The 25,099-nt window shown below is 47.1% G+C and overlaps 1 protein-coding gene and 1 long non-coding RNA gene across 7 annotated transcripts in view; one reads left to right on the forward strand and one right to left on the reverse strand.

Annotated features, from left to right (window-relative positions):
• The window catches only part of LOC137541819 (uncharacterized), a 743,120-nt gene that overhangs the window by 129,425 nt on the left and 588,596 nt on the right, over positions 1–25,099 (forward strand). For 3 of the 4 annotated variants that reach the window (XR_011025281.1, XR_011025283.1, XR_011025284.1), the window contains exon 3: positions 18,653–18,756. This is a non-coding gene — a long non-coding RNA (uncharacterized lncRNA). Of the gene's footprint in view, positions 1–18,652; positions 18,757–20,288; positions 20,478–25,099 lie in introns of those variants that run through there. The other variant, XR_011025282.1, reaches the window with a different exon arrangement.
• The window catches only part of AATK (apoptosis associated tyrosine kinase), a 223,378-nt gene that overhangs the window by 112,755 nt on the left and 85,524 nt on the right, over positions 1–25,099 (reverse strand). For 2 of the 3 annotated variants that reach the window (XM_068263327.1, XM_068263329.1), the window contains exon 2: positions 20,261–20,394. In XM_068263327.1, coding sequence (XP_068119428.1) covers positions 20,261–20,394 — 134 coding nt within the window. Of the gene's footprint in view, positions 1–9,723; positions 9,942–20,260; positions 20,395–25,099 lie in introns of those variants that run through there. The other variant, XM_068263328.1, reaches the window with a different exon arrangement.

Here is a 25,099-nt window from a genome sequence, read left to right on the forward strand (position 1 = left end):
GGGACACGCGCCGGTGGAACAGGTAATGTATTGCCGCTAGCGTCGGTCGTTGTACATTTGAACGCCGCTATCGATGCACTCCCGTCCCGCCAGCGATCGAGTGAAATTTTCCACGTGGACAGATCGGCGGGATTGATCGATTTTGGACGGAAATCGGTCGATCAGTCAGCGTTTGCGCATCGATTTCACAGCAGATTCGATCACAGTGATCTAATCTGCTGTCTATCGGCGGGAAATCAAGTAAGTGTATGGGCACCTTTAGACATAAGAAAAGCTTACCCTAAGGCACTGCAGCAGCAAATGGAGGAGGCGGGGCTAGCTAGGACTGCAGTGAATATTAATGAGGATAAGAGACCTGTCAACAGAAGGGTGTGAGAAAGATGTCTGCTGTACCAGTGTACAGCACTGCTGCCTTCTTCTTAGAGGCAGGATCAGCAGGGCAGCCAAGTAATGTGCATTGTTTAAAAGGAAATAAATATGTCAGCCTCCATATGTCTCTCACCTCAGGTTTTCTTTAAAGAGAATCTGTAAGAATAAAAAAAAAAAAACCCTCTGGTGATACTTACCTTGGGAGGATGACGCCTCTGGATCCTAACAAGGCTTCCCCCGTACTCCGGTGTTCTGGCAATCCAGCACTGCGACCCCCGAACAGCGGTGAGGTAAGCATTTACCTTTGGCGATCCTGCGCAGGCGCACTAGCGGCTCTCAGTTCGGGATCAGGCATAAATAGCCGATCTTGATCGTATCCGCTCTACTGCACAGGTGCGAGTCCTTTGTGTCTGCACAGTAGTGCAGATCGAACGAAGAGACGCTACCTTAGCTGAACGAAGAGACGCTACTGCGCCTTCGCAGGATTGTAGGTAAATGTTGGCCACGCAGGCGTACCACTTGTCAGGCTTTGTTGAGGAACGTTTGGCTGAGCCAGCACTGGACTCCCCCACGCTACAGATGATAGGGAAGCCTCATTGGGACTCTGAGGCTTCCCCCAGAGGGGAGTTTTATTTCTTAGAGTCTCTTTAAAGTGAACCTCCGGACTAAAAGTCTACTTCGCAGCACTGGGAAGGCTTGGTGTTTAACAGTTTCACAGCATCAGAACTTTGTTTTTCTTATCCAAGCCTTATTTTTAGGGCAGTTTTCCCCTGATGCTGTGCAAAGCATGATGGGATTTCTGATGTTGTTCTCCTTCTGCTGTTTTGGCGCAAATGGGTTTTTTTTGTTGTTTAAACTTTTAATTTGAGATTTGAAGGCTAGCGCATGCAGCTGGGAGGGGTGATCAGGGCACAGGACAGTTGGAAATGTGCCTCATGCTCCCTGTCACCTCCTTTCAACCAAAAAGATGGCTGCCCCCATGAAATCACAAACATTTGCCCGTTCTTTTAAAACAGGGTGGGTCAGAGATTATATTACCTATCTATTTTCATTAGCATAACTAATGTAACTTAAAGAGACACTGAAGCGAGACTAAATCTCGCTTCAGCTCTCATACATAGCAGGGGCATGTGTGCCCCTGCTAAAACGCCGCTATCCCGCGGCTGTACGAGGGTCCCTGACCCCCCAACCCACCCCCCGCAAATCTTGGTCGCAAGTTGGTCGTAGATTAGCCCTTCCTAGAGGCAGGGCTAACGGCTGCAGCCCTGCCTCACAGCGCGTCTATCAGACGCGCATCGCCGCCTCTCCCCTCTCAGTGAAGGAAGACTGAGAGGGGCGGCGCTGACAGACACGCGTGGGGCAGGGCTGCGGCGGTTAGCCCTGCCCCAACCAGGAAGCGCTCCCCCGCATTACGGAGGGGATTTGGGGGTGAAGGGACCCCCGTTAAGCCGCGGGATAGCGGCGTTTTAGCAGGGGCACACGTGCCCCTGCTAGCTATGAGGTCTGAAGCGAGATCTATTCTCGCTTCAGACTCTCTTTAATGACGGTGGGCCTGATTCACAAAGCGGTGATCACTCAGTTATCACGCCTAAAAGACTTTAGGCGTGATAACCTTTGCACCGTTGAGTTAGCACCGCTTTGTGCTGATTATCGTGCGCAAACGCGCACGCGCGCAAAGTCCCATAGGGCTTAATGGGAGCTACGCGCGAAGCGTGGTGCGCGCGCCCACGCGAGTTTCTTCTTATCATGCCTAAACTGAGTTTAGGCGTGATAAAGGGCTTTTCACTGGCGTGCAAACAGTTTGCACCGCTTTGTGAATCAGGCCCAGGATGTTTGTTTAGGCTGAAGTTTCCCTTTAAGTACATTGAATTTATATTACTATATGGCCAGTACAACGTTTCACTTACAGAAATGTATCAATTGTCTAAAAATATAATCCGATAAGGCGTTGCCGTTCGTCAATCAGGGCCTGTATTTTCTATACGCCACATCTTCCATACATCTTCAGCCTCTCTGGGGAACCCAGTATCCCAATCAGTGCCCCTTAACTCATACATGCCACTGGTTAAAATAAATAAATATCTAGCTCATTTCTGTGCTGACACTTTCATTCAGTACATTTCTGAGCTGTTTCTGTGTAAAATGTCACATTTCTCGGTCACTGCACACAAGCGGCTGTTTTGCTGACAGCCTCTGCCTGGTTATGTAACGCAGTTCTGGGTTTAACCTCGCCTTGCCTGAGCTGCTGGGTCTGGGCAGCTTATATAACCTCAGTCAGGTAATGTACAGAAAGCCGGCACACGTTGTATCATGAGGTAAACGACACAGAATGTGCTATAAGGAGGAGATGACAGAGACACACCCAGAGGTGATCTTTGCATTGAAGCGTGACTAAAACAAACTGCTGGCAAATCCCCTAAAGTGTACCTGAGATCTGAGATGCGTTTCCTTGATGTATTTATACTTACCTGGGGCTTCCTCCAGCCCCATGAGGGTCCCTCGCCATCCTCTCCGGCCACTCTGTTCATTTGTTATCCCCTCCCTGGTAAGCTGGCTAGTCATGTGCTTCTGCATGGCCGAGCGCCCCCAGCCCCCATACCCGCGCAGTATGCTCCTGTCTGCGGGAGCACGAGGGGGGGGGGGGGTGCGCGTGCGCTGGCCAGATTACAGAGGGGGATTATAAGAGTATGGACAGGACAGCAAGGGAGCCCACGCACCTCATGGGACTAGACCAGTGGTGGCAAACTTTTGAGACAGAGTGCTTAAACTTCAACTCAAAAGTCTTTTGTCTCTCATAAAGTGCAAACACGCCAATTTGAACAAAATGCTTTTCACCAGAAAATAAACGCAATGGGGCCAGCTTTTCACCAGAAAATAAACGCAATGAGGGCAGCTTTTCACCAGAAAATAAACGCAATGAGGGCAGCTTTTCACCAGAAAATAAACGCAATGACGGCAGCTTTTCACCAGAAAATAAATGCAATGAGGGCAGCATTTCACTAGTTCAATGCAATCATACGGTGGCCAGATGTGCAGCGATGACGTGCCTGCAGATGAGGCTACGCGTGCCATAGGTTCGCCATCGCTGGGCTAGACGAAGCCCCAGGTAAGTATAAATGCATCAAGGAGACCCTTTTAAAGGACACATATCATGGAAAGTTGAAAACATTTAATATACATACACTATATAAATGTATATTTCTCTCAGAGTAAAATGCACTATAATCTACTTCTTTCCAATGTTGCTGTCACTAACATTAGGTGGCGACAATCTAAGGCGGCAAATTACACTACACATTGCTTTTTAGTAGGACTTTATACTCTCCTTGTGGTTTTGGGTCACTCCGAGCTGCTTGGTTACTCTGTTGTACTGGTCCAAGCCCTATCTCATACATCCTTATCAATCCCTACCATGTACTGATGAGGACCAAAAGCCTGAAACAGGCTGTCTACATGTGGGTTGGTGTGGCTGTGTAATATTTAAAGCTATAGGCTCACTATACACCAGCGGTTCTGGATGCTAGCCTGGCTTACAGGGACATAAAGAGATCATTTGCATATTCGGTAGTGGTGCATTGTGGGTAACCAAAGATTGTTCACTTATAGCTGAATTATCGCAAATTGCTTCTGTTTTAAGAAGGCAAATTACAACAAAGCATTGTTTTTTAGTAGGAGGGCTTTTCAGTCTCTTTAAGTCCCCTATACATTCCTAGTGGTTTGGGTCACCCCGAGCTGCTTTGTTCCTCTGAAAATCTGAGAGATGAGACTTTGGTTTTGGATCTCCACATGAAGGAATCTGGTTATTTCTTTATTTACAAAAGCACTTAGTGACCTGCAGTGGCTCAGTCCAGCTGCCAAGAGAGAATGCAGACAAGTAGGCAGGCTGGCTGACGTCTTTGTATAGATAGATATTCCAGGGAAAACTTTTGTAAAGAATAAAGGTAACTTCAAGAATCGCCCAGATGGACTAGTCCAAAATCTGTCATATCTCTGAGCTTTTTACTACCTACTGTTTGTGACAGCAACCTAGGAGAAAGGTCACTTATGGTGTACTGTACTCTGGGAGAGATGTACGTTTATATGTACAGTATGTATTTTAAAGAGGAACTTTATCCCAGGACTTGTACTGGGATTGTACTGAAAAAAACTTCCCCTGGGGGGTGCTCACCTCAGTAGGGGGAAGACTCTGGACCCTATTTGGGCTTCCCCCGTCCTCCTGTGTCCCACGGCGGTCTCGCTGCAGCCCCCGGAACGCACAGGCGATAAATCAGACAGCCTGTGCAATATTTACCTTTTCTGGCTCCAGCGGGGGCGCTGTTGCAGCTCTTCGTTCTCAGTCGGGTCCGCTCCGCACAGGAGACTTGCACCTGCGCAGTAGAGCGGCCCGACGGAGATCGGCTATTTCCGCTTATCTCCGTGGGAAGAGCGGATACTGCGCTTGCGCTGGAGCCAAAGAGGTAAATATTTACATCACCGGCGCTCCGGGAGGATTTTCTCTGCCGCCGTGGGACCGAGGAGGATGGGGGAAGCCTCAATAGGATCCGGAGGCTTCCCCCACCCGAGGTGAGTACCCCCCAGGGGAGTTTTTTTCATTACAGATTTTCTTTAACATAATTCCAATCAGTAGCTGATACCCCCTTTCTCATGAGAAATCTTTACCTTTTCTGGAATAGCTCATCAGGGGGGACTACATAGCTGATATTGTGGTAAAACCCCTCCCACAGTGTGATGTCATGACCATGGTCCTCACAGTTTCCTGTCTGTGAACCTTATTGCATTGGGCTCTATTCACAAAACTTCTCATCCAGGACTTATTTATCACCAAACTAATAAATATAACCTTTCAGCACATTAACAAGCAAAATAATCATTCAAAGTAAGTTGTTCCTGATTAACTTTATTTCAATAGTACTTTTATAACCTTAATTATATTATATTTTTGCTCTTTGAGAGCTTAAAAATGCAACACAGATAAGGTGAAAACTGGTGAAAAAGCTTTGTGAATAGAGCCCATTGTGGAAAATAACAGGTTTTTTTTTTCAACTGCCAAGCAAGCAGTATCTCCCTCTGTGCACAGAACTCTGAATGACGAACATTCCGTACAGATCACCTGGCAGAACTAAAGATGTCACATCTGATACATTTCAGAATGTAAATCAGGGGAATGATTTTTCAACGAGCAAACACTGACTAAATAATCTATAAATGAACATTTGTTTTTCATAGTGTAGAAAAGGGGTGCCCGCTATGCAAATTGTGGCTACAAAAAGCGGCCCTGGGAAGCGACGGACGCAGCTGATCGGGAATCAGCCTGCAATGTATATATGGGCAGCCGACAGATCGCTCTCTGATCAGATTCAATTAGAGAGAGATCTGTCTTTTGGCCGGATCTGCCCATCATTAGTAGATGTATGGGTACCTTAAAACAGGGCTTTTCAACTTTTTCACTAATAGTACCACTTCTTTCCCATGAAAATTTTCAAGTACCACCAGTGTGCCTGCACAGTCGAGCAGACCTGATCTGGCTCGGTTGCATCTGCTGGAGCCCGAGCAGAGAACTGTTACTGCGCATGCGCAAATGCCTACAAGCCCTGACGAGATCTTTGGGGGATCCTAGCACTGAATTCCCTCTACTGAGGAGGATGGTGGAAGCCTCCCCCTCCAGAGCTAAATAACCCCCAGGGGCACTGATTTTTTTCCTTACAGGTACACTTACAGCTTTTTTTTTACAGGAACAGCTGCCAGGTACACTCAGATCAGCGGTAAACTGGCAGCAGTGAAGAGGCAGATAGGGGAACTGTGCACAGTGATGGCGCGTATACTGCAAATACAAGTGAACAGTGATGTCACTTCCTGTATTTGAAGCATATGTGCCATCAATGTGCACAGTTCGCCTGGCTGCTCTGAGGTCTGAAGTATTCAGGGCAGCACAGTAAGGAGCAAGTGAAGGGAAGCAAACTTTGGGGAGACAGGGCCAGGACAAGTGGCAGGCAAACCTGTCGTGTACCACCTGGCCAACAGCAGAGTACCACAGGTTGAAAAGCCCTGCCTTAAAGGACTAACTGAAGTGAGAGGTATATGAAGGCTGCCATATTTATTTCCTTTTAAACAATACCAGTTCCCTGGCAGCCCTGCAAAGTCCCTGCCTCTAATACTTTCAGCCACAGACCCTGAACAAGCATGCAGCAGATCAGGTGTTTCAGACATTATTGTCAGATCTGACAAGATTAGCTGCATGCTTCTTTCTGGTGTGATTCAGACACTATTGCAGCCAAACAGATCAGCAGGGCTGCCAGGTAACTAGTATTGCTTAAAAGAAAATACATATGGCGGCCTCCATATCCCTTTCACTTCAGTTGTCCTTTAATCCAACTTCTGACTCGTGCTTGTTTTCTTCAAACTGTGCAGAAAGGCACCGAGGATCTTATTTATTATTACACCTGGGGCTGGATTCACTAAGGCACATAGCAGGCCTTATCAAAGTTAACACACCTTATCAGAGTAGCATAGCAAACTTATGCCTGCTAATTGGCAATGACGAAAGCTCCACTCATCCTGCTCTGAGCCCCTGCGGGTTCGTAGTGCTCACTATGCTACTCTGATAAGGCGTGTTAACTTTGATAAGTCGTGCTAACTTTGAGAAGGCGTGCTGTTTGTCTTAGTGAATCAAGCCCTAGCGTTTCCCTCAACTTTTTTGCATCTTATGGGCGATATACACGTATTATTCCGTAATACGCTGGTTTGTAAGACACACATAGCACCATAAAAGATACTGGCACTATAGATACTATATAAATCAGCTGGAAACATACAACACATTCCTTATGCTGGCTACACATATATAGATTTTAATGCAACCTTATCAAATCTGAAACCATCACAAAAACATCTTAAATGATTGAATATTTTTAAATAATTTCGGTTAGATCTATGTATTTGCACACACACTGACATTTGATAAAACAATAGATTGTCATTAAAAACACTTGTAATCAATTAATCTTTTTATCGAGTCGCAAGTGCCATCAAACTATTGTAGTTGACACATTTGTGGCCAGCGTAGGATCGGTTCTGTCCAGAGCAGGATCATTCGCCAGGCAACCCAGGCAGGCGCTTGGGGCGCTAGTGGGTGTCAAGGTGCCCACCAGCCACCTCCTCTGACCTCTCTCCATTTCAGCTTACCAAAAGGACCACAAGGGGGGCCCAAATCTACTACCTTGCCCAGGGCCCCCTTACATCTTATTCCATCTCTGGTTCTGTCCACAAAGCCTAGAGATAACATGGTTGGAGGTGCTTTTAAATGATGCAGCAAGAAAGCCGTCATGGCAGCGAGCGGCCTGCGGGGACATCATTCCTATCCTCGCTTCTGCCAAGTTAAATTGGTTCCCTGATTCTGGATGCTGCCTCTTTATCTCGCATGTTTCACGTTATGCGTTCATACAGCGCGGATGCCATTCCCTGAGCTTTTACAGCGAACGCCAAACACTACATTTCGCTTGTTTAAATCTTTCAGTGCGGTTGCTGATCACATGCAGCTCACACACATGTGCACAACGCTCCCAACGACCCAACCTTCTCGAGAAAACAGTATTTAAGATGGATCGCAGTGCAGTTTGCAATGTTTCCTTCACTTGCAAAATTCTGCTCTATTTTGTCATTTTTAGCATCTTCTAGTCGATGAGTTTTCAGTCTCCGCAAGACAAGACTACATTTTTTAGGGCCTTAGCTGACTAAGCCGTCCCCACTAGGGATGCCAAAGTACTCATAAAACACATCTATTCAGACACGCTTATAATTTGCTGTAGGCATCATTGGCATCTGTTAACCTCTGTGTCACCGGCAAGGGCAGGGACCTCCTCCTTGTGTTTCTTATTCTGATGTAATTTATCATATGAACATCCACCAGTACTGTGTGATGTCTCAAACCACACATCAACTATGTCTTTATTTGTATGGCTAGATGTCCTGATTGTACAGAGTTCTGAATGTTTCATCCATCTTCAGTGGTGTAGTGGTTACAGCTGTAGTTTGTATATCCTCCCCGTGTCTGTGCAGGTTTCCTCTGGGTACTTCAGTTTCCCTCCACACCCCAAAACATACAGATAAGTTAATTGTCTTCCCCCTAAATTGGCCCTAGACTACGATACATAGACATCCCCCTAAATTGGCCCTAGGCTACGATACATAGACATCCCCCTAAATTGGCCCTAGACTATGATACATAGACATCCCCCTAAATTGGCCCTAGACTATGATACATAGACATCCCCCTAAATTGGCCCTAGACTACGATACATAGACATCCCCCTGAATTGGCCCTAGACTACGATACATAGACATCCCCCTGAATTGGCCCTAGACTACGATACATAGACATCCCCCTGAATTGGCCCTAGACTACGATACATAGACATCCCCCTGAATTGGCCCTAGACTACGATACATAGACACATTGTAGGGATAAGATTTTGAGCTCCTCTGAGGAAGACAATAATGTACTCTGTAGAGTACTGCGGAAGATGCCAGTGCTATATAAATACTAGATAATAATAGTCTATGCTCCCCACTATTTGTTTAGTACTATGTACAACGCTATGGAAGAGGTTGGCTCTATATAAATATAAATAATAAAGTGATACAATGAACCTAGGCTGGGTTTTTTTTTTAAACATTTTTCTTTAGAGTGATAAAAGGTTACTCCTCTGGCATATTGGAACACAGTGTGGGTACCTGAAGGGCTAGCAAATGACTAGCTGTTTGTTTATCTCATGCTTACCTCCATGGCAAGAGTTTAATGCCTGCTACACACCATTCAGACTTCCCATCAGACAGACAGGTCTAATTATTTCCGACAGGTCCGATCTGATTTACGAACGTTTTTATAAACAACTTCTGGCTTTATTGAATTAAACAAACAAAAAAGAAAAATGCTGTTGATTCAAATCAGATTCCCTGACTATGATCTGATGTAACCCGGTGGATGGGGGGGAGGGAAGCCAATCTTCAATTAACTTTGTGAAAGCTTGCTCTGTACAGGAGATGCTTGGAGAGGAGACCAGGGTTCGAACCTCTGCTCTTCCTGTTCAGTAAGCCAGCACCTATTCAGTAAGGAGACATTGGGCAAGACTTCCTAATACCACTACTGCCTATATGCGTTCTAGTGGCTGCAGCTCTGGAGTTTTGAGTCCGCCAGGAGAAAAGCGCAATATAAATGTGATTTGTCTTCTGTATAATATCTATCTAGCTGGGGGAGGGGGACAAAGCACAAACCTTTCCGAGGTCTTCCCAGCAGAACAATGCCCTCCAGAACCCGGGCAGCGCACATAAAATCAGGGCGCGCTCTCTCATGCCTACCTCTTCATCTCTCCACGGAATGCTCCTAATCCCGAAAGCCGCGCCAGCGATTAAGTAGGAAAGGGTCAGCATGTCCGATGCGGGGTGACGAGGACCCAGGGGCGACTGGCGCTGCCATTACACGTCCTGCGATTCATCTGGCACTGCTCTGCCAGGCTTCCCTGTCGCAGGCTGGCACATTAACCACGCTCAGCTGGGCTCCGAATCAGAATCCAGGGACTGTGCTGGAAAGGGGGAGGCGAGAGACGCTTTTTTTTCTTCTTATATAGCGGTGACATTCCATTCACTGCCCACACTGCGTGCCCCCCCAGCACGTGCTCGTACAATGGTACCATTCTCTGCCCATTCACTGCTCTGGCACCGCTAGCCCCCTGGGATGCCGGAGGGTTAATGCTCCGCTGGCTGCATAGCTGGCTGCATACATTAGCGAGGGAAGATGAATCTGGAGCGACACAAGCACAGGGCTGCACAGAACGCATCTAGCCTAACAGCTGAACCAATCCTATAGGGACCGCTACCTGCCGGGAGACTGGCAAGGTTGTGCCCGCACGCTCGTATTGGCCCCTCCCTCGCCGTGTGATATCGCTGCCAGGCTTGTGTGTAGGGGAGGCAGCAGCACTTTCCAGAAACTGAAGTTCTGCAAACTCTGCTGGGAAATGAGCCCAGGACTGCAAGCCCATGATGTAGGGCCCATGTGCACCTGAGCGCTAAGCCTATATGGCTAAGCACTAAAACTATGAAGCCACATGGTGAAGGGTGAGGAGCCAACAGACATCAAGGAACTATATAAGGGGGGGGGGGGGGACACTAGACACCAGGGAACTATATAGGGGAGGGAGGGGGCTATTAAATACCAGGAAACTGTGCAGGGGTGGGGGAGGCACTAGACCAGGCATGGGCAAACTTGGCCCTCCAGCTGTTAAGGAATTACAAGTCTCACAATGCATTGCAGGAGTCTGACAGCCACAGTCATGACTCATAAAGGCAAATACATTGTGGGACTTGTAGTTCCATAACAGCTGGAGGGCCGAGTTTGCCCATGCCTGCACTCGACATTAGGGAATTGTATAGGGGGGGGGGGCACAAGATACCAGGGAACGGTGTAGGGGAGGGGGCCACTAGACACCAGGGAGTTGTATGGGAGTAATCTAGATACAAATGAACTGTGTAGGGGAGGGGGAGGGCCACTAGACACCACAAAATGCTATAGGGGAGAGGGGCCACTAGACACAAGGAAACACTATAGGGGAGGGGGGCCACTAGACACCAGGAAACTGTATAGGGGAGAGGGACCACTAGACACCCGGAAACTATAGGGGAGCGGGGGCACTAGACACCAGGAAACTGTATAAGGGAGGGGGGGCACTAGACACCAGGGAACTGTATAGGAGAGAGGGGCCACTAGGCACCAGGAAACACTATAGGGGAAGGGGGGCACTAGACACCAGGAAACTGTATAGGAGAGAGGGGCCACTAGACACCAGGGAACTGAATAGGAAAGAGGGGCCACTAGAAACCAGGAAACTCTATAGGGGAGGGGGGCACTAGACACCAGGAAACTGTATAGGGGAGGGGGGCACTAGACACCAGAAAACTGTATAGGGGAGGGGGGGGGGGGGGCACTAGACACCAGGAAACTGTATAGGGGAGGGGGGGCACTAGACACCAAGGGAACTGTATAGGAGAGAGGGGGCACTAGACACCAGGGAACTGTATAGGAGAGAGGGGCCACTAGACACCAGGAAACACTATAAGGGAGGGGGCCACTAGACACCACGAAATTGTATAGGAGAGAGGGGACACTAGACACCAGGAAACTGTATAGGAGAGGGAAGGGGCCACTAGAAAACAGGAAACTGTATAAGGGAGGATTGGGGCTATGTGACAAAGTTGGCCTGTGACTTGGTCCCAATTTTTCTGTTTGGGACCACTGCGTATTTGAATTTGATACCCAAATCTTGAGATAATGGGGATACCACTGGTGACTCAGCAACACTAGATCGAATGCCTAAAGCCCATGTCCAGCCACATATCTGAAAGTACCATATAGTAGGCTAAAAATCATAGCGCCCAAAGGAGCCTTCTTCTGGCCCTAAAAATTCATTCTTAACCACTTGCCGACCGCCCACTGCCGATGGGCGGCGGCAAGGGCTGGGCCCAAATGACCGCAATACGCCCATCGGTGGCGGCGGGTGTGGTTATGCGGCGATCGCATCATGCGTGGTGCGATCAGCCGCAGGCGACAGGCTCCGCCCCCCCCTTGCACAGTAACCTGCCGGCCGTTCTGAAGCGCCGGCGGGTTACTAGCTGCCCGATCGCCGCATACAAAGTGTATAATACGCTTTGTAATGTATACAAAGCGTATTATACAGGCTGCCTCCTGCCCTGGTGGTCCCAGTGATCGAGGGACCACCAGGGCAGGCTGCAGCCACCAAGGTAAGCACCCAAGCACACTGATCTGCCCCCTGATTGCCCACAGCACCCCTCAGACCCCCCTGCCCACCCCCAGACCACTGTTTACACCCAATCATCCCCCTAATCACCCACCAATCACTCCCTGTCACTATCTGTCAGCACTATTTTTTTGATTAGGTCCTAAACTTCCCCCTGGGGGCTCCTGATCACACCCCCCCACTCTCAGATCCTCCCCAGGCACCCCCTCCCCTGTACTGTATACATCTATCCTCCCCTGTAATCGCCTGTCAATCACCCGTCAATCACCCCCTGTCACTGCCACCCATCAAATCAGACCCTAACCTGCCTCTTACGGGCATTTGATCACCAGCCCGCACCCTCAGATCGCCCGCAGACCCACCCTCAGATCACCTCCAAAGTGCATTGTTTACATCTGTTCTGCCATCTAATCACTCACTGATCACCCATCAATCACCCCCTGTCACTGCTACCCATCAGATCAGACCCCTATCTGCCCCTAGGGCACCCAATCACCCGCCCACACCTTCAGAACGCCCTCAGACCCCAGCCCTGATCACCTCGCCAGTGCATTGCTTGCATCTATTCCCCCCTCTAATCACACCTTGAGACACCCATCAATCACCTCCTGTCACCACCTGTCACCCCCTAGCACACCTACCCAACAGATCAGACCCTAATTTGCCTCGTGTAGGCTCCTGATCACTCGGCCAAACCCTCAGATCCCCCTCAGACCCCCTTCCGATCACCTCCCCAGTGCATTGATTGCATCTATTTTCTCCTCTAATCACCCCCTGAGACATGCAGCAAAGGAAGGATAATCCGCTACACCATGGGTAGGGTATAAAAGATTTCTTCAATTTTATTAACACATCAGAAGGTACACACAAGGCTCACGCGTATTGGAGCTCAAAATTACTCCTTAATCATAGCCAACCCCTGAGACACCCATCAATCACCTCCTGTCTACCCCCCTAGCACTCCTATCCATCAGATCAGGCCCTAATCTGCCCCCTGCGGGCTTCTGATCACCCAGCCAAACCCTCACCCGCCCCTCCGCAGTGACAGAATTTTTTTTTTCTGATTACTGCTGGTCTCTACGATTTAATTGTGGCTGAGACCGACCGTTATGCCACACAATACGCAACCGCCAATCCAAGAAGCTACCATGCCCAGCCTTTTCGGTGGAAACCACTCCAAGTTTCAGAACGTAAAATTTTTTTGGGGCCTTCTCCTTAACATGGGTCTAGTCAAAAAGAATGTATTGCGGTCTTATTGGTCTACGCACCCAATACATCAAATGCCCATGTTCTCTGCTGCCATGTCCAGGTCACGATTTGAGAACATCCTGCGCTTCCTGCACTTCAGTGCCAATACAACCTGTCATCTAAGAGGCCACCCTGCTTATGACCGGTTCCACAAAATTCACCCCCTCATAGACCACCTGTCATCAAAATTTGCAGATGCTTATACCCCTGAACAGTCATTTTGAGGCATTTGGTTTCCAGACTGCTCCTCACAGTTTTGGGCCCCTAAAATGCCAGGGCAGTATAGGAACCTCACAAGTGACCCCATTTTAGAAAAAAGACACCCTAAGGTATTCCATTAGGAGTATGGCGAGTTCATAGAAGATTTTATTTTTGTCAAAAGTTAGCGGAAATTGATTTTTATTGGTTTTTTTTCACAAAGTGTCATTTTCCACTAACTTGTGACAAAAAATAAAATCTTCTATGAATTCACCATACACCTAACTGAATACCTTGGGGTGTCTTCTTTCTAAAATGGGGTCACTTGTGGTGTTCCTATACTGCCCTGGCATTTTAGGGGCCCTAAACCGTGAGGAGTAATCTAGAAACCAAATGCCTCAAAATGAACTGTGAATAGGACGTTGGGCCCCTTAGCGGACCTAGGCTGCAAAAAAGTGTCACACATGTGGTATTGCCGTACTCAGGAGAAGTAGTATAATGTGTTTTGGGGTGTATTTTTACACATACCCATGCTGGGTGGGAGAATTATCTCTGTAAATGGACAATTGTGTGTAAAAAAAAAAATCAAAACATTGTCATTTACAGACATATTTCTCCCACCCAGCGTGGATATGTGTAAAAATACACCCCAAAACACATTATACTAATTCTCCTGAGTACGGCAATACCACATGTGTGGCACTTTTTTGCAGCCTAACTGCGCTAAGGGGCCCAAAGTCCAATGAGCACCTTTAGGCTTTACAGGGGTGCTTACAATTTAGCACCCCCCTAAATGCCAGGACAGTAAACACACCCCACAAATGACCCCATTTTGGAAAGTAGACACTTCAAGGTATTCAGAGAGGGACATGGTGAGTCCGTGGCAGATTTCTTTTTTTTTTTTTTATTTGTCACAAGTTAGCAGAAATGGAATTTTTTTTTTTTTTTTGTGTCGTGTCATTTCCCGCTAACTTGTGACAAAAAAATAAAATCTTCTATGAACTCACCATGCCTCTCAGTGAATACTTTGGGATGTCTTCTTTCCAAAATGGGGTCATTTGGGGGGTATTTATACTATCCTGGAATTTTAACACCTCATGAAACATGACAGGTGCTCAGAAAAGTCATAGATGCTTCAAAATGGGAAAATTCACTTTTTGCACCATAGTTTGTAAACGCTATAACTTTTACCCAAACCAATAAATATACACAGAATTTTTTTTTATTTTTTTTTTTTATCAGACATGTAGCACAATAAATTTGGACAAAAATGTATACAGAAATTTTACTTTATTTGACAAATTTTATCACAGAAAGTTAAAAAAATATTTTTTTTGACAAAATTCATGTCTTTTTTGATGAATATAATAAAAACTAAAAATTGCAGCAGCAATCAAATAGCACCAAAAGAAAGCTGTATTAGTGACAAGAAAAGGAGGTAAAATTCATTTAGGTGGTAGGTTGTATGACCGAGCAATAAACCGTTAAAGCTGCAGTGGTCTGAATGGAAAAAAGGCTCTGGTCCTTAAAGCGGACCCAAACCAAATTTTTTTTTAATTCAAAATATTTAGTTGCACCACTCTGACACATACAAAGAGAAATAAACACTCCTTCAAGCCTATGAGCATTTCAGTGCATGCTTTTCACCTTCCTCTTTGCATAACTAGGGATATACAGGTGGCAGCCATTAGCAATTCCTCCTTTGCCGGACCCCACCTACTCCACCAGTTTGCCGGATTATTTGCCGGCAATATGAAAGGGAGGGGTTTCTCCAATAAATGTAAAATATTTTATATTTGTCATCATGCAGCTGAAAAAAGGCTGCTATTTATTATTATAATTTAGAAAATAGATTTTTTTTTTTCTGAAATCTTGTATTTTTAGTTTGGGTCCACTTTAAGGGGCGAAAAGACTGTCGTTAAATGGTTAAAATGTCAATAGTGACCAAAAGCTTCTGGGATAAGAGAGCCATTTCCAGGCTCTGTAGGAGGGGCTTGGAGGGCATCTTCCTGCTATTTAGACTACAAGGGGTGGTGCACAGACTGTCTTCCTGTACAAAGATTGCAGCCTATAGCAGTGACAGTCTATGGAAGAGGAAGTCAATGTCAAGGCTAACCTGGGGGAAAAAAAAATAGGTAGCCTCTACTCCACTAACTCGGGCTGTCCTAGATTTATTGAAAAACTACAGTCCATGGAGGGCTTTGACCTCCTGTTCGTTCCGGAATAGGTTCATTTTTCTAGGAAGGAGTTGTTAGCCCCTCGCAAAACTGGCAACCGGCAGCTTCCAGTCCCTTTTCCAGTCTTCCAGTCAATGTTGCCTGAAAGAACCTTCTTATCTACTCACAAAAGCTGCCCACCCATCTTGCTGCACCTTATTAGAGGATTCTAGCAGTAAGATCTGCTTTGTTGGGTACCCAACCTGCCCCTATAGTCCTGGCAGGGGCTGTTTGTAATTAGCACAGTGCAAACATCTGTAAGCTAACCATACACCAGGCATTAAAAGGTAGCCACACATCTAGCGATGATGGGCAGATTCAAGCAAGAGACAACTCTCTCTCTAATCGAACCATACACCGCAGTTGGACTCCCGATCTATTTCATGTAGAAATTGATCCAGAATAGACCTTGTGACGCCACATCTGCCGCCTCACTGGCCCAACACGTTGTCTCCCAACCCCCCCGGTGCCCAGTGCACTATACATATGCCCATGTGGTTGCCGGCATGCACATGGGCGTGGGTATGACGTCACACACGCCCATGTTACTCCGGCAACCACTTGGGGCGCATGTGTGGACGGAGCCCCGAACCAGCGGCTGACACGGACAGGTAATTTATAGTGCACTAGGCACTGAGATAGGGGGGCACATTGAACATTAGGGGGGACAGCACCGGGGGTTGTGTTGCGCTCATCCTGATATCACTCACAGTTACCTCAGCGCACCAGATCGACCACGTCGGCCCGACAGCTTGCAGCATGTGCGATCAACATTCTCGGCCTGAAATTAGTCATATCATGATTGGGCATGCACTTGGCGGCACCAATTTTCATCTGATTCAATAATCATTATCGATTCAGATCTTAGACAAGTCGATAGAGGTATGGGCACCTTAAGGGCCCAGTTTTCAAATGATCGATTGCTTAAAGAGAATCTGTATTGTTAAAATCGCACAGAAGTAAACATACCAGTGCGTTAGGGGACATCTACTATTACCCTCTGACACAATTTCGCCGCTCCTCGCCACATTAAAAGTGGTTAAAAACAGTTTTTAAAAGTTTGTTTATAAACAAACAAAATGGCCACCAAAACAGGAAGTAGGTTGATGTACAGTATGTCCACACATAGAAAATACATCCATACACAAGCAGGCTGTATACAGCCTTCCTTTTGAATCTCAAGAGATCATTTGTGTGTTTCTTTCCCCCTGCATCTCTCATGCACTGAAGTTTCAGGCTTCTTGTTTCTTCCTGCAAACAGCTGGAAGAAACAAGAAGCCTGTTTCTTCCAGCTGTTGAGTTGATCTGCCAGACAGATCGGGCAAGTCGCCTCAGTTGCTCATCTAGTCTTTTGCCATGCATAGACACTCCAGATTGTCATCCAACAGACCAAAATCTGGTGACAATCAGGCAGTTTGGTTGAGCATGTGTCTTTAGGCCGATTCTAATGGCCCATACTCACGGGCTACAATTGTCGCCGCAACACGCGGCGCACGCTTGTTGCAGCGACAGGTCGCCCGTGAGTATGCGCCGTCGCACGAGCGCGCACCCTGAACTGTCGCCCGTCGCTGATGTCGCCAGGCGATTTGCGCGGTCAATCGCCTGGCGGCAACTCCGCCGCAACTGTCGATAGTCCGCGTGAGTACGCGGACTAGCGACAGCAACCTCCATTGAGGTATGCGGAGCTTCCAGCGGGGGGAGGAGGAACATTGGCGACAGATTCCGTCGCGCCGCTGGTCCCTCTTCCGCGTGTGTACACGGAGGGACCTGGCGAGGAGCTGTCGCCCACACACTCACGTGTGCTGGCGACAGGCCACTTTTGCAGCCCGTGAGTACGGGCCATAACGCTAGATTGCTCTTGGCTGAGGTGAGAACCTAGTCTGTGGTCCTGACACTTGTGTATAAAGATCCGGTGCACCTGGAAAAATCTAGTTATCTACTCACTGAGGCTCCCACAAAGGCTATAGCTTTCCCTCCTCCTTACCAGAGTTTTCTAGCACTAAAATCTGCCCCTTGGGAACCTAAACTTCCTGTCTAGAATTTTTGAAGAGCAACTTTAACCCAGGAGTGAACTTCATCCCAATCAGTAGCTGATACCCCTTTCCCACGAGAAATCTTTACCTTTTATCTAACAGATCATCAGGGGGTCTGTGTGGCTGATATTGTGGTGAAACCCCTCCCACAGTGTGATGTCAGCACCAAAGTCCTGACAATTTGCTCTCTGTGAACCTTGTTGCATTGTGGGAAATAACAGCTTTTTACAACTGCCAAGCAAGCAACATGTCCCTCTGTGCATAAAACTCTCAATAACAAAAATTCTGTACAGATCACCTGGCAGAACTAAAGACATCACCACCAGTGATATATTTCAGAATAGCTTGTTTATTACACCGGAATAATCTAAATATTGGGGGGTTTGCCGCAAATTGGACTCTTTGGCTGATACTTTTTTCTAAGAATTATGTTATTTTTTATGCATTTTAAAGAGAATAAGAAGGAAAAAAAGATATTATTTCTGAGTTCTCTGCCATTATAGTTTTAAAATAAAATGTGCTACTGTAGCTAAAACCCACACATTTTATTTGCCCGTTTGCCCCAGTTATAACAACATTAAAATTATTTCCCTAGTACAATGTATGGTGATAATATTTTATTTGGAAATAAAAGGTGTATTTTTTCTGTTTAGTGCTTTTTTTAATACTATAACTATATCAATAATTGCAAGCCGTTATTTGCAAAATAACAGTAATATACTCTCATGGCATACATAACAAAAAAGTCCCTGGGGTAATGTTGAACTTTCATTCATTACAGGCACTGTGATCGGCTTTCGGACAGCTGTTCCCATCCTCTGATCAAGGATAGGTGGGATAGTGAAAGAAATGAACAGGAGCGTGCCGACGATTGCCAGTGGACAGGTAAATAAATACATTTGGATATCCACGCCCCTTGTATGCAAGAGCCAAATGTACCTGAACCTATAAGCAGTGTGCCCCCTCTACTTGAAGAAAAGAATAAGGCCTTAAAGAGAACCAGAGACGAAGCACCCTCATGTATTTTACCATATATATCAATGGGAACAAGACAGTAAACACCTACTCTGCTCTTTGTTTAATTCTTCACTGCTCAGTCTTCTTATTATCCGCTCAGATAAGAATCCCTGACTGAGCATTCAGTGTGGCTTTGCCCCGTAATGATTATAGCTAAAAGCCAGTCTTCTGTGATGTCTTTTTAAGCCCAAGCCTGCCCCCTCATGGCTCTGCTTTGCTGCTGCGAGGATACATAGCAGGAAAGCAGAGCCAGGAGGAGGCAGGCTTGGGCTTGAAAAGACATCACAGAAGACTGGTTTAACCTCCCCGGCGTTCTATTGAGATCGCCAGGGAGGCTGCGGGAGGGTTTTTTTTTAATTAAAAAAAAACTATTTCATGCAGCCAACTGAAAGTTGGCTGCATGAAAGCCCACTAGAGGGCGCTCCGGAGGCGTTCTTCCGATCGCCTCCGGCGCCCATAATAAACAAGGAAGGCCGCAATGAGCGGCCTTCCTTGTTTTGCTTAGATCGTCGCCATGGCGACGAGCGGAGTGACGTCATGGACGTCAGCCGACGTCCTGACGTCAGCCGCCTCCGATCCAGCCCTTAGCGCTGGCCGGAACTTTTTGTTCCGGCTGCGCAGGGCTCAGGCGGCTAGGGGGGCCCTCTTTCGCCGCTGCTCGCGGCGAATCGCCGCAGAGCGGCGGCGATCAGGCAGCACACGCGGCTGGCAAAGTGCCGGCTGCGTGTGCTGCACTTTATTTGATAAAAATCGGCCCAGCAGGGCCTGAGCGGCAGCCTCCGGCGGTGATGGACGAGCTGAGCTCGTCCATACCGCTCAGGAGGTTAATCATTATGGGGCAACTGGACTAGACTAATCATTATGGGGCAAAGCCACACTGAATGCTCAGTCAGAGATTTTATCAGAGCTGATAACGGAGACTGAGCAGTGAAGGATGAAACAAAGAGCAGAGTCTGTGTTTACAGTCATGTTCCCATTGATATATATGGTGAAATACATGACGGTGCTTCGTCTCCGGTTCTCTTTAAATACCAAACAGGTATATGAGATATAGCACGATATAGATTTTCCACAGTGACTACTGCTTCAAATTATATTTAAGCCCACACATACATAATTATGCAGCATGTTCCCCCAAAAGATATTATTAAGCAGCATGCGTACCAAACAACATAATTAGCAACATTTCTTTAAAAAAAAAGGTTGGGAGGCTTGGACTACAGATAATATGTATGTTTTCGGCAAGCGGAAGTCAATTCTTGTACATAATATTTTCTACTGTGAGGTGAAGACCAGCCTGCTCTGCGGGGGATATAAGCCATTGCCCAGCACCGGTCGGGTGGTCTGCTGTGAGCAGACGCTGCCCCCTCACCTTGAATCCGATGTCCCCCTTCTTGCAGCACAGGCAGGCCAGCATGAGGAATATTATAGTGATGAGTCCGGAGAAGGAAACCGCCACCACAGCGAGCGAGGAGGGCCAGGACAGTTCGCTCAGCAACGCTCCATCTGAAAGAGAAGAAAGAGCAGTCTGTGGGCGGCCATTGTATAATTCACAAAGCAACAATACACATGGATTACACAAAGAGCAACCGAGAGCCTCGACCAATACAAATTACAAGGTACAAACGCTTGTCTAAACGGAGGACGACAAGATAAACGCCTGATCTGGAGGAGAGATCTGTGTGCGCGCAGCTCACTTACTGTCCAGCGATCCCAAATCTAAAGGCAGCATCTCTGTCTCTCTCCATCTCTCATATGCTGGTCGTATGATGGCAACCCTGACCTATGATTAGTGATGTTCGTAATTAGCTTATTAAGATTATGCAACATTTTGTGTATATTTTTGAAATTTCGCCCATACATACAGTGATGGGAAAAACTATTTGCCCTCTTCCTGATTTCTTATTCTTTTGCATGTTTGTCACACTTAAATGTTTCTGCTCATCAGAAACTGTTAACTATTTGTCAAAGATAACATAATTGAACACAAAATGCAGTTTTAAATGATGGTTTTTATTATTTAGTGAGAAAAAAACCTCAAAACCTACATGGCCCAGTGTGAAAAAGAAATTGCCCCCTGAACTGGTTGGGCCACCCTTAGCAGCAATAACTGCAATCAAGCGTTTGCGATAACTTGCAACGAGTCTTTTACAGAGCTCTGGAGGAATTTTGGCCCACTCCTCTTTGCAGAATTGTTGTAATTCAGCTTTATTTGAGGGTTTTCTAGCATGAACCGCCTTTTTAAGGTCATGCCACAACATCTCAATAGGATTCAGGTCAGGACTTTGACTAGGCCACTCCAAAGTCTTCATTTTGTTTTTCTTCAGTCATTCAGAGGTGGATTTGCTGGTGTGTTTTGGGTCATTGTTCTGCTGCAGCACCCAAGATTGCTTCAGCTTGAGTTGACTAACAGATGGCCGGACATTCTCCTTCTGGATTTTTTGGTAGACAGTAGAATTCCTGGTTCCATCTATCACAGCAAGCCTGCCAGGTCCTAAAGCAGCATAAACAACCCCAGACCATCACACTACCACCACCATATTTTACTGTTGGTATGATGTTCTTTTGCTGAAATGCTGTGTTACTTCTATGCCAGATGTAACGGGACACGCACATTCCAAAAAGTTCAACTTTTATCTCGTCGGTCCACAAGGTATTTCCCCAAAAGTCTTGGCAATCATTAAGATGTTTTTTAGCAAAACTGAGACGAGCCTTAATGTTCTTTTTGCTTAAAAGTGGTTTGCGCCTTGGATATCTGCCATGCAGGCCGTTTTTGCCCAGTCTCTTTCTTATGGTGGAGTTGTGAACACTGACCTTAAAGAGACTCTGAAGCGAGAATAAATCTCGCTTCAGAGCTCATAAATAGCAGGGGCACGTGTGCCCCTGCTAAACCGCCGCCATAGCGCGGCTTAACGGGGGTCCCTTCACCCCCAAAACGACCACTGCGACACTTGGTCGCAGATTTGGTCGTGATTTATTGCTTCCTGGAGGCAGGGCTAACGGCTGCAGCCCTGCCTCCAGTCGCGTCTGTCAGCGGCGCATCGCCGCCTCTCCCCCGCCCCTCTCAGTGAAGGAAGACTGAGAGGGGCGGGGGAGAGGCGGAGATACGAGCTGACAGACGCGCGTGGGGCAGGGCTGCGGCGGCTAGCCCTGCCCCAACCAGGAAGCGCTCCCCGGGTGTATCGAGGGGGATTTGGGGGTGAAGGTACCCCCGTTAAGCCGCGCTATAGCGGCGTTTTAGCAGGGGCACACATGCCCCTGCTATTTATGAGGTCTGAAGCGAGATTTATTCTCGCTTCAGACTCTCTTTAATTGAGGCAAGTGAGGCACTTTTGTGGCCTCTCGGATGAGTTTTCTCTGCGCTCTCGGGGTAATTTTGGTCGGCCGGCCACTCCTGGGAAGGTTCATCACTGTTCCATGTTTTTGCCATTCGGAGGCGTTGCGTTTGGCGGCGTTGCGGCAGCGTCACATTCAAGCTTTCAGTGGCTTTCCCTGGCGTTCAGTTGCAGTCAGGGTTTTTCTCCCCCACAGGGGGCCGCGGCGGTTAACCATCGCAGGACGCTACATGTAGCGCCCAGGGTCGCCTCAAACGCCAGGGAAAATCTGGATCTGAAAGCCACGTTTGCGCAAACGCCGGTAAAAGCCCAGTACAAACGCTCCCATTCACTGGAATGGGAGCGTTTAAAGCAGAGTCTCAAACACCGGCGGTAAATGCGGGGCAGACACCCGTGTGAACCAGCCCTTAGGGAGAATAGTGGGTACAAGTCAAAAACATTTTTTTTCAAAAATACCAGAAAATCGATTTTTAAAATGCCAAGGTAAATGGTTTTTAAACTCAGAAAAATGACCGTTTAAAATTAACTTTTCCTTTGCATTTTTATGACTTTCTCATAAACTACCTACAAGGTCTTAAAAATATGTTTTGACTTGTGTCCACTATTCTCCTTAACAAATATGTAGCATGTTTATTGGCAATAGCTTGTATGGGGGCTTTGCTACAAATGACTACAGATAAAATTAAAATTTTCCCCACAATTTTGCATTCCAATTTTGCGAATTTTGATGCCAACGTACGTCTTTGTGAAATTTGAGCTCATGTTGGCTCTTTATAAATCAGTGATAATAATCACTACCTACAATCTCTTCTGCCCTATCTGACCCTAGACCAGGGGTCGGCAACCCGCGGCTCCGGAGCCGCATGCGGCTCTTTTTCTCCTTCGCCGCGGCTCCGGTGTCAGTGGCTGACTGGCTGCGGGGCGCATGTGACGTGTGCTGTAGTTGCTAGCCGGCAGCCTATCAGAGAGGCCGCCGGACCAGTGCCGTGCAGGGCTTCGGGCAGCCATTTTCCCGTAGCCCTGCAGGCAGGACGTGACGTAGGTAGAGCATCGTGGGAGTTGCGCGCCACTGGGTCGGGACTGGAGGTCGGGACAGGAGGACATCGTGACAGGAGGTCTTCTGACGAGGTGAGTAAATGGGTTTTTTTTTTTCAGCTTGGATTGTGCATATGGGGGTCATATCTGCGAACTATCTGTGCATATGGGGGTCATATCTGCGAACTATCTGTGCATATGGGGGTCATATCTGCGAACTATCTGTGCATATGGGGGTCATATCTGCGAACTATCTGTGCATATGGGGGTCATATCTGCTAACGATCAGTGCATATGGGGGTCATATCTGCTAACTATCTGTGCATATGGGGGTCATATCTGCTAACGATCAGTGCATATGGGGGTCATATCTGCTAACTATCTGTGCATATGGGGGTCATATCTGCTAACAATCAGTGCATATGGGGGTCATATCTGCTAACGATCAGTGCATATGGGGGTCATATCTGCTAACGATCAGTGCATATGGGGGTCATATCTGCTAACTATCTGTGCATATGGGGGTCATATCTGCTAACTATCTGTGCATATGGGGGTCATATCTGCTAACGATCAGTGCATATGGGGGTCATATCTGCTAACGATCAGTGCATATGGGGGTCATATCTGCTAACTATCTGTGCATATGGGGGTCATATCTGCTAACTATCTGTGCATATGGGGGTCATATCTGCTAACTATCTGTGCATATGGGGGTCATATCTGCTAACGATCAGTGCATATGGGGGTCATATCTGCTGAAGGATTGTGCATATGGGGGTCATATCTGCTAACTATCTGTGCATATGGGGGTCATATCTGCTAACGATTTGTGCATATGGGGGTCATATCTGCTAACTATCTGTGCATATGGGGGTCATATCTGCTAACGATCAGTGCATATGGGGGTCATATCTGCTAACTATCTGTGCATATGGGGGTCATATCTGCTAACTATCTGTGCATATGGGGGTCATATCTGCTAACTATCTGTGCATATGGGGGTCATATCTGCTAACGATCAGTGCATATGGGGGTCATATCTGCTGAAGGATTGTGCATATGGGGGTCATATCTGCTAACTATCTGTGCATATGGGGGTCATATCTGCTAACGATTTGTGCATATGGGGGTCATATCTGCTAACGATGTGTGCATATGGGGGTCATATCTGCTAACGATTTGTACATATGGGGGTCATATCTGCTAACGATTTGTGCATATTGGGGTCATATCTGCTAACGATTTGTGCATATGGGGGTCATATCTGCTAACGATTTGTGCATATGGGGGTTATAGCTGCTAACGATTTGTGCATATGGGGGTCATATCTGCTAACGATTTGTGCATATGGGGGTCATATCTGCTAACGATTTGTGCATATGGGGGTCATATCTGCTAACGATTTGTGCATATGGTTTTGCGGCTCCCAGTTTTTTTCTCTTTTCGGAAACGGGTTCAAGTGGCTCTTTATGTCTTAAAGGTTGCAGACCCCTGCCCTAGACTGTCTACTGTGTATATCAGGCTTTCTCAACCAGGGTTCCCTGGAACCCCAGGGTTCCTTGAGTACTCTGCAGGGGTTCCTTGGCATTTTACCCCTATCGTGGGGAAAGTATAATAGAGCACACTATAATAGGTGGTTCTGTAACAAGAAGCACTAAATTGGGGGCTCAGGAGACAGTAAAATGAGTGGCAGTGTAATAGGGGCAGTGAAATAAACAGCCACACAGACCATGCCTCCTGCAAAATAACTGCAGGGGTTCCTCGAGATCAAAAAATTGTTTGCAGGGGTTCCTCGAGATCCAAAAGTTATTTGCAGGGTTCCTCCAGGGTAAAAAGGT

The sequence above is a fragment of the Hyperolius riggenbachi genome, chromosome 12 (genome assembly GCF_040937935.1).
Source record: "Hyperolius riggenbachi isolate aHypRig1 chromosome 12, aHypRig1.pri, whole genome shotgun sequence".
NCBI lineage: Eukaryota > Metazoa > Chordata > Amphibia > Anura > Hyperoliidae > Hyperolius > Hyperolius riggenbachi.